This window comes from Chenopodium album, chromosome 14 (genome assembly GCF_948465745.1).
Source record: "Chenopodium album chromosome 14, dcCheAlbu1.1, whole genome shotgun sequence".
Taxonomy (NCBI): domain Eukaryota; kingdom Viridiplantae; phylum Streptophyta; class Magnoliopsida; order Caryophyllales; family Amaranthaceae; genus Chenopodium; species Chenopodium album.
In genome coordinates, this window is record NC_137847.1 from 27,716,880 (window position 1) to 27,727,341 (window position 10,462).

At 33.4% G+C, this 10,462-nt stretch overlaps 2 protein-coding genes across 4 annotated transcripts; one reads left to right on the plus strand and one right to left on the minus strand.

The window, feature by feature from the left end:
- Positions 1–276: 276 nt before the first annotated feature.
- On the plus strand, positions 277–3,291 carry LOC145577947 (F-box protein At5g49610-like). The gene is made up of 2 exons (XM_081635364.1): positions 277–355; positions 2,134–3,291. Exons 1-2 carry the CDS (start codon positions 350–352, stop codon positions 3,289–3,291), a joined length of 1,164 nt encoding a protein of 387 aa, XP_081491490.1. The 5' UTR covers positions 277–349.
- Positions 3,292–4,516: 1,225 nt separating this feature from the next.
- Positions 4,517–9,022, minus strand: LOC145579117 (uncharacterized). 3 transcript variants are annotated; one of them, XM_081636390.1, is made up of 7 exons: positions 8,888–8,902; positions 7,919–8,031; positions 6,094–6,312; positions 5,822–5,995; positions 5,511–5,735; positions 5,282–5,410; positions 4,518–4,961 (listed from the first exon to the last, which is right to left on the minus strand). In XM_081636390.1, exons 2-7 carry the CDS (start codon positions 7,979–7,981, stop codon positions 4,728–4,730), a joined length of 1,044 nt encoding a protein of 347 aa, XP_081492516.1. In that variant the 5' UTR covers positions 7,982–8,031; positions 8,888–8,902; the 3' UTR covers positions 4,518–4,727. The 3 variants fall into 3 exon arrangements, with proteins under 3 accessions (XP_081492517.1, XP_081492516.1, XP_081492518.1); XM_081636391.1 differs by lacking the exon at positions 7,919–8,031 and having other exon boundaries at positions 4,517–4,961; positions 6,094–6,256; positions 8,888–9,003; XM_081636392.1 differs by lacking the exon at positions 7,919–8,031 and having other exon boundaries at positions 4,524–4,961; positions 8,888–9,022.
- Between the last annotated feature and the right edge of the window lie 1,440 nt (positions 9,023–10,462).

Sequence of the window (10,462 nt, forward strand, 5' to 3'; positions counted from 1 at the left end):
TATATATATTTTTATTATATTAATAAAAAATTATGCTCAACCTAATATATAAATAGTAAAAAAAAAAAGTATATCGTCTCAGACGGAGGGAAATTATACAAAGAAAACACGGACAAAAAATACATTTACGTGAAATGGGAATGTTCTGGTCCGAGGAGGACTATAAAGGCGAAGGCGAAAAGACAACCAAACAAAAAGGCAACAAAAAAATAAAACGCTAGAACACATAGTGATAGTGGCAGGGACTGGCAGCTTTACATAGTGCCAGCCTTTTGGAGTAGCTCATTGCTGCAAAATCCACTTCTTCCTTTCTCTCTCCTCTTTTTCCATTAACCCCAAATCACCTGCTATGGAGGTACTAAGCTCATCATCTTCAATATTATTTCATCTCGTTTTCCTTGCGAGTTATTTTCAATAAAGCATTTATCTGTTTTTATTTTGGGTATTTTTTTCATTTTAGGTGAAAGTTTGATATATACTACTAGGTGTTATAATAAACTCTTAAAAGTGTGATAAAAAGGGGAAAAAAATGTGTCTTTTATAAATTTTACCTTGTTTGTTTGAATATAACTTTTAAAAAACAGAGTTTTTTTTTTTTTTTTTTTTTTTTTAAATAAAAAAATTAAATTTTTATTATTTTGTGTGTGTGGGGTTGTGCAAGATTTTGAGGTTTGGCGTAGAATGTTTTACGAAGTCTGATTAATTGATTATTGTTTGATTGTCCGGAAAAAAAAAATTTATTATTGTTTGATTGTCCGAAAAACGGAGTATTACATTTGCACATTAATATGCCATTTTGTTTGCACCAAAAAAAAAAAAAACTCGTAAATTAATATGCCATTTTGTTAATTGGTGACATTCTCTACCGAGTAACTTATGTACCCATCAATTTTTAAACAATGTTTTCATTTACATTTATCATTGCAAATATCTTTAATTATACATTATTAAAATTAGATATTAGTAGTATTACTTTTTTTTTTCCCTCTTATACATAGACAAATATTACGAGTAGAAGATTTTTATACCAGTATCATAAGATTTTATTATTTTTTTTTTTTTGAAGCAACTAGTGTCATAAGATTTCAAATGGATGAAGTATTGCTTATTTATTTATTTATTATTATTATTATTTTTTATTTTTAAATACTCACTTTCCATTTTAATTCTATTTTTAAATTTAATGTTACTCTTTCAACTCTGCAATAATGATATATTTTTACAATTTTGTCGTACTTTATTTTACACAAACCCACATTTTTCAATATTTTTCTTAAATTGTGCATCTATAATAAATAAGTAGAGCATAAAAAAACAAGTCTTTTTTTTGACTTAGAATGGCGAAATTGTTAGGCATAACACAACATTAATTTCTCCGATGCATGATTAGCTAATAGTACCAATTTAGTGAATGTATAATGCTAAAACCTTGAACGTTTTACACATAGATCTTTGTTGTAGGAGTCTTCACAATTATCAACAAGATATTATATTCTATTTGCATTGCTATTTACTAGATCTTAAATAGGACTACAATGAATGGAAGGAGTTTAAAAATTATCCTTTTGCCACCCATGTTACTACTAAGGTTCTAGCCCTTTTGTTAATCAGGAATAAGGCATGTATATCCAACATCATCAAACTCCGTTCAATAAAGTAGCGCGATCATTAGAGGCATTGGCCGTTGGGGTAGCTTTGTTTGGATTGATGAGAGTTAATGATGTCTACTTTAGTTCTTAGTCATGGGTCGTGTTTCATTTATTGTGCATGTTTTGTGTTAGAGTGAATGTAATGAGGGGACAGTGAAGTCTCACATAGTAAGTGCTAAAGAATAGGATTTTGAAGATGCAATACATTTGATCACTTAACTAGAGCACCGTTAGTCTTAGTGCACCAGCATTAATTTTTCATTCAGCTGCTTAATATGCATCTTCTAAGGAATGTATATTACTCAGTCATTTTATTAAGAGCTAGTAGATCTCTGTCCTAACCCTGAAAATACTCTTGCATATCTTAATATATACGAAGTACTAGCTAGCACTTGTTAATTCTTTTTTATATGTTGACAGTCTTGATAAGAAAATTTGATTACTATCAGATTTTTGTCCCTGAATATTGCAATGTACATTTCAGGATATGGATCTTTGTTTACTGAACACTGATATCTCATATAATATACTGTCTCGACTGCCTGCTGATATATTGGTCCAGCTGAAGATGGTCTCAAAAGGGTGGCAGCACTTCATTGCAGATCCTGATTTCATGCGCTTGCAGATGAAGACGGCAGAACCAATTTCGATTTCAGGATACTTCTTCCAGGAAAAGTATCTGTACTGTGATATCGATGTTGAAAATCTCAGTTACATTCCCATTAAAGCCAAGGAAACCAAAATTTATCAGAATATCCTAGAGTTTTTGCCTGAGAAAGTTACTATTTTGGGATCAAGCAATGGTCTAGTCTGCTGTAGGAGTTGTATCCCTTCTCCCGACCCATTGATATACATCTGCAATCCCGTGAGTAAGAAATGGATGACTGTGAAGTGGGATAGAATCAACAGGAAGGACTATATTGCTTTCTCCTTCGAACCATCTTCTACTTCCTCCATGAATGAGAGCACATTCTATAATCTAGTTAGGGTGTTTGAAGTTGATGTGCATACTCCTGGGAAGGAAGAATTCTACTTCACTTTTGAAACATACAATTGGGAAAGAAGGGTATGGGTTAAATCTAAGGAAATTTGTCACTGTGAAGATTCTTTGTGCATCACCAAATATGTTTTGGTTAAGGGTATTTTATACTGGCTGACAGATGGTCACATACTTCTCATGTTCGACATTGCAAATGAGCTCTCTTTGCTCATTACTCTCCCTATTCCTTTCACTGAAGGTAAGCTCCCTGAAATTTGTCTTGGAGAATTTGATGGAGAGCTGCATTGTGTAGTGGTATCATCGGAAGGACTAATGATTTGGGCCCTTGAGGATTGTTTCAGCTCCAACTGGGACCTCAGGTCGTTCATATCTTTCAAGGTGATGGAGGAAGAAAATCCACAATATCTATGCAATTTGGCAGAAAGAGTTTCAACATCTGTTGGAGAGAAAGTCCCATGGATGCAACTTTTGGCGTTCAAAGATGGAAAACTGTTCTTAAGGGTCTCCAATTCTGCCTACTCTTTTGACATTCAGACAAGGAGGATTTGTTTTCTGTGCGACATGTTTGATCTTGGTCATGAATTTGTTGGTGCACCAGTGGTTCCTTATTCTGTCACTATGGCATCAGTGGCTGATTCCTAAATGGTTTATCTTCCCCTTCTTATTTTTGGGTACATGCATGTTGCAACTATGCAATTGGTGTTACTAGGTTCTTCCTGTTAAATAGTTACTAGCTTTTTGTTCCAAAAATACTGCATATGGCTGCCAAAATTCTGGTGAAAAATCGTAGTTTTTCAGAGAAGTCACAGTACATTTAGTTGTAAATGTGGTTGATGCAGTAATCTTATTGTTCCAGAACATACTGTATTCGGCTGCTGCAAAAAATCTGGTGTAGAATTCGTAGTTTTTGAGAAAAGTCACAATACATTTTGGTCGATTAATGTGGTTGATGTAGTAATCTTTTGCAGCCTTATCTATTTTAATGGAATGCTAGACTTAAATTTGAAGTGAAACATCGTTGTAACAATCATGCTCATTTCAACATTCACTTTTATGTTAACTAACAATGAGTATGCATGTCTTAATGTCTGCATGTAACCCGAATGGACATATATCTTTAGTTAGTTTGCTAAGGGTTAAGCTGCGTTGTATGCTCATTACTAAGCATTGTCTCATTAAGATGTTTTACTGATGATTATGTGTTGTAAGTGTGAAGTAGTAGTAAACTTCTCTAAATGTCGCTGATTGCTGACAATTTATTTTCCGTACATCTCTTGCAAACGTTCATAAGAATGTCTTCTGTTAGTTTTTTTACTCAATTTTGCTAGCATTTAAACAAAAAAATGATGCATCAGTTTGTTCAACATCCCTTCTCTTTTTCTTGTGGTTAAAGATAAGAATGACAGACATCGACAGTATGTCGTCTGCAGACAAGATTTATGGATATGGCACGAGTATATTGCAGAAGGGTGAGTACTCCAACTAGTAAACAAGCCAATTTCATGTAATATGAGTGAGGAGAGGCCTCACATACTGGTAGGATTGTGATCAAATAAATCCCAAAAGCCAATTTCTGCCTAGTCTTGCTAATATTTCAAATTTTCATAATGGTTTAGACTTAGGATTTATGCATTGACCACAGGTACACATTCAGGTGTCAAACTTACCACTTCTTGAAATTCTAGAATTTTGTATCTTTCAAGTGTCGGTGCTTGGTTAAGAGTATTAAAATACACCAAGAAGAGTTGATATGAAATCAAGAGTCCAAGACGATGGGAAAAAGAAAAATGGTAACCAAACAAAGAAATCGATTATGATCATTTTTGCAACCATTACTAATCAAAGTATACACACCAACTCAATACGAATAGCAGAAACTGGTTAGAGTTATTACTATACACAAGAACATGCACCTTACTTGAACTGTTGAAAAAGAGAAATCACACATTATCCTAACAGAGAAGGCCATTTAAGGCTTAGATGGCTAGATGCTACCTCTTCACTGTAGTCGAACGTAAAGAAAGAAGAAAAGCTTTATTTTTATTTTAGTAGGGATTTAACAGCACTTTTCTAACATCTCAGAGAGAAAACCTTTCTCTATCATGGGGTGCAGAGTAGTCAGTATTTGGGCCTTGAGGAATGATCCCATAAGGATTAATGGAAGGATGACTTCCATAATAGTGCTTCTTAATGTGATCCATGTTCACTGTGCTGCTCATGCCAGGAATTTGGAAGATCTCTTTTGTGTAATTGAACAAGTTTGGGTACTCGCGCAGCAATTTCTTGTTGCATTTGAAGTGAACAGCATACACCTGTGAACAAAGTAAATTTAATTCCAAGCGAAGCGCAACTCCAGACAGAAATGAATGAATGAAAAACATTTTAAAGATCTACCAACAACATTTAAATTTACATCAAATTTACATTTGTTAATGAGAAAAAAATGGCTTGGTCACCTTTATCATTTTGATATATGGTAGCTTTGGAGTATGGAGTACATAAAATTCATGCCTCTAAATAGTACACAATTTTGAAAATTAACTAATGATGATACTCAATGAATTAAACATGAAAGGCAGTAGGAGTGTAGGACTAACATTGATGAATCATCTGCTACGCATAGTCAGTTTACCTCATCAAATCTTATTAAGGTTACGAATAAACGTATATCTGCTTCAGTCAGTGAGCTGCCACATAAATATCTCTGTTTAGCAAGTATCTCTTCGCATTTGTCCAGCGCTTCATACAATTTGTCAATAGCCTAGGCAATGGATCGAAATCATCAGATTCAGGACACATATTGGAAGCCAACAAAACAAAGATGGATCATAGGTGACATTAAAATAAGGAACGGTGTTTACCTGATCATATGGTTCTTGCTTTGTGGCAAATCCACATCTGTAGACACCATTGTTGATTCTATCATATATCCATTCGTTAACCTCATCAACTTGAGCTCGCAGATGCTGGGGATAAAGGTCCAAATCCCCATTCTCTGCTATATCATTAAACTCAGAGTTTAACATGCGAATGATTTCTGCGCTTTCATTGCTTACAATTGTCTCAAGTTTCTTGTCCCAAAAGACCTGTGGAAACCAATTAGTGAATCAATTGACAATTTGACACGGTAAGAGACCTATCATAAAGATGTCATAGAATGAATGATACATACAGGCACTGTATATTTGCCAGAGTAATTAGCACTTGCAAGGTCATACAGGTCTCTGATATTCTTTACACCATTAGGGTCTGGCTCAGCACCTGGTTCTTCTGTATCAGAGGCAGAGAAAACCCATCCCATATGTGCATCACCTTCCTTTGTTCTTTCCCATTTGGGTTTGACTGACTGCAAGTGCAAAGAAATGATATGTTATACTAAGCTAGAATACTTGCACTAACAGTCTAACAAGCAATTGTTTTAGCAAACATAGACGCCCATGTTACCGTGAAACTTATTGCTTTATCAAGCCCTTTTATCTTCACGAAAGAAAGGCACCTGGATGCCCAAGGACAAGCATAAGATATGTATAGATGATATCTTCCAGACTCAGGCAGAAAGGTCGACCCTTGATCTCTTGAAATAAAATTACGAAATGTTGAAGGAGACCTAACAAAAGCACCAGATTTTTCTATCTCATCAACTGCAGTTCGGGCCATAGTACACTGAAGATTTATAAAAACAACTAGTTAGCAGTGTTTCTGACATTTGAAAGAATACAGTTCACTTTGGCCTAAGTATGTGAAAAGAGAGAGTAGATGTGGAGAGACAAAATGGACAACTAAGTTGCAGTACAAGAAGAGTTAGTTCATTGTTTTAAAGATTCAGTTCATATTTTGGTATTCTGTACTATATAATTGAAGCACACTACTCTACTGCACACATAATATGAATAGCAAGTACAAATTAACCTATTCAAAAGATCAGGACTTGAGGCATGCACAGAGCAGGGCAACACGATCATTCTACAATCATAGCATGGTACTAGTACAAGGTTCCTTTCACTTCTCCCTACTATTAATGTATTTGCCCCTTTTTCTTACCTACTTTCATCATGAGGCAGCTCGGATTCTAAGCATTGTACCCACCCCCCCCCCCCCCCCCAAAAAAAAAAGGTGTACAGTTGAGCTTCTATTTAGACCTGAAAATCAAACAAATTACTGTAGAAGAATGTAGGTGAAATTTTCATTCACTCTGTGCAATTGAGTCCAGCAGCATGTATCATTAAACTAAAGAGGATCATCTACGAGTTTGTCATAAACTGGTTATATGTTTGACTCTCTAACTAGACAGTATGGCAGTATGCAAATGAAGAAATGATTGTTTAGTAAGTCTGTCTTTTCTCTAAGTCAGGTGTAGTGTACAGTCCAGCTCTAATTAGGATACGCTAGGAACAATTAGGATCATGCATAAGTGCATAACCCACATAAGCACAATTAGACAAGATATTCAACAAATTTTTTTCAGAAAATGAGGGGAAATTTTAACCCTCCCGAAGCAATCAAAACATTAACTGGCAACTGCAGCATGTTTTGCTGGTGTATGTGTTTACAAGTTTAAGCACTTTAATCAATTCCAAGCAGCCTGGACCAGGAGGTAAGTAGAAGAAATGCGATATTTAAAGCTGATCGCTTTTACTTCATTCTAATATCTTCATGATGATTGCTTTAAGCAATGTGATCCTGGGTATAATGGATAAGTGACATAGAGACACAGTCAATTAATTACTACTATACCAAGTTTGACCTATAGCTGATGAAGTAGATGAAAATCTCGAATCTTCTATCAACTCAGCACAGTTAGATCAATCTCGTAACTTTCAACTCTAGTATATACCTAAAGTCTATATAAATTTATAATTTATATATTGCAAAGTCGCAACCAATTATTTCCATTCATATAAATCATATTGGCTAAGGTCTCCATGATTAATCAAGTTTGAATACCAAGTACACGATAAGGAGGATATCACGTACTCTACAACTATGGGTAGAGGTACTTCCTCCAAAAACGATGCCTAAAATAGAATACCACAGCAATTTGTCCTTTATGTCAATGACTTTTCAATTTCATATGAAGGATAAAGTGGTTATAATTTTCACTTTAGAACATAATATATTTTTAGGTTGTATTTTGAACCAGCTAAAATGGTTTCATAGCATTTCTAAGGCACTCTGTAGCTTTTCGTACAGATGATTGAACGCGATAGGACTAAAGCAAATATAGACTCAGTGCCTATACACGCCACTGATTTGGTAAAGGGATTCTTACCAGGGATGGCCTCAACAACCTAGGTGTACCCAGTGGAAGAGAGAGTCTTACAACGGAGCTCATTTTCTCAAGCTGTCCTCTAGGCGTTCAGTTTACACCAAATGTCTACAGTCCTACAGATAGACTAGGATTAATAACACCCCCTTATCTGAGAAACACGGCAAAATGTTGTAGCAACTAATTAGAGAAAAGGCGGAAGGACAGCAACTTTGATGATCAGCCAAAGTTATGCAGCTAAATTATAACCCGTCTTAAAATTCAGAATTCGTTGTTACCCAAGTCGTATACGAAAGCATTGGGGTTAACATTCTCATAGAAATTGGGTTTAACATTGGGGTTAACGTTCTCATACGAAAGCATTGGGGTTAACATTCTCATACGAAAGCATTGGGGTTAACATTCTCATAGACTCTCAATTCTCATAGAATTGGGGTTAACATTCTCATAGACATCTAAATTCTCATAGAATTGGGGCTAACATTCTCATACGAAAGCATTGGAATTAACATGCTCATAGAATTGTGACCTTCTATTTACTGCCGACCCCACTTAAGGGATTAAGGCTTTGATTGATTGATTGAATGATATTTACAGCAATAAATGATACAAACAAATCAATTGTTAGCTCAACCCTCTAAAACTCTAATGCAACAAAATCAGCTAATAATCCTCCAACGATCAAGAATTTCGATATCTTGACAGCAATTTAGTTACATGAAATTCCTGTTTTACACCATAATCTTGTATTTTTTTTTTTTTCGCAGTAGTAAAAATTAACTGATAAATGATCAGACATAACAATAACAAGTATGCAGTATGTTTATAATCAATCAGAGCAATAAACAGATAATAAGCTCATATAATTGAGTAAAATTGAGTACAAGAGCAAACAGGACAACCCAAAAAAAACTTAAACAGAAACAATCAGATAGCAGTTGATTTAACAAGAATGAAAGCTTAGAAATATACCCAGTAAAAATTCTGTTGATCTTTTCTGGTTGCTTTTCCAAAACAGAGGGAGCAAGAGGAGGCTTAGGAGAGAGAGGAGAAGAGTTGATAGATAACTTCATTAATTTGGAGTCATTTTATATTACGGAGTACATGCTGTTAGGCCGCCAGTGACACTGTTTTTGGTTTAAAGGAAGCTGCTTTTTTTGAAGGCTAAACTCAAAAAGGAAGCTGCTTTGTCCCTTTCATTTTTGACTTTCTGATGCCCTTTTTCTGTTAGAAATTTTGATTGCTTGAGGTCATTCATGACACAATCCTTTTTTTTTTTTTTTTTTTTGGCAAAAGGAGCGTTACGGATTGTACATGTCTCAACGTATGATCATCTCTAAGGCCCCATTCTTTAAATCTGCTCTACTCTGGTCTGCTAAAATCTGCTTTACTCTGGTTAAAAATAATACTTAGTATTGAATTAATATAATAGTAATTAATATTTAATAATAATAACAAATAATTGATATTTAATAATAATTAATATTAAATTATTATAATAATAATTAATATTTAATAATAATAATAAATAAATAATATTTAACAATAATAATAATTAAAAATTAATATTTAATAATAATAATTAATAATTAATAATTAATATTTAATAATAATAATAAAAAATAATTAATATTGAATTATAATATTAATAATAATATTAATATATAATAATAACAATAATAGTAATAATAATAGTAATAATAATAATGATAATAATAGTAATAATAATACTTATTATTAAAAATAATAATAATAATAATTAATTTTTTATAATAAAAATTAATATATAAAGATAATAACTAATATTTAAAGATAATACTAATTATTAATTTTTAATACTATTAATAAAAATAATAATTAAATAATATTTAATAATAATAATAATAATAATAATGAAATTTGCGCTGCTCTACTCTCGGTTCGACTCTGCTCTGCTCTGTTTCAATCTGCTCTGCTCTGCTGAAATTTGCTCTACTTTGCTGACTCCCACTCTGCTCTGTTCTACTCTGCCCAGAAGCTCAAAAGAAAAGGGCCCAAGTCGTCTAGACCGTACCAAGGTTGAAAAGTTATCTTGAATTCTAGATCAAACTTTCTTAACCATTGTCTAGCTTACGAGGACATGTTATGTTAAATTGTAAGAAAAAAAAACTTAGTTCTTTTAATGTTATGTAAACCAAATTGACAATTGAGGCATCATGGTGAACCACTAATCTAAAAGACGATTACGGGTTATCTCTGGTACAGTATGCATAAAGCTGTCGCCCTCCAAGATAAATGAGACTCAGAACACTTATCCTAAAAACAAAAAGGATAATTGTATTTAGAGAAGAGAGGAATTTCTTGTTTCATTGAGTTTTATTTTTTAGATGTGAGAAAGCTGACTTATAATATAGAGGAAAGGAGAAACGAACGATCAACAATCAAGAAAAAAATAAAATGATAAAATAATGCTACATTGAAAATGACAAAACAATGTCAATTTCATATTTTAGGGTTTTAAATTTTGGGTGAAATTCAAACTGAAATTTGGTTTTTAATTGAAAGTGG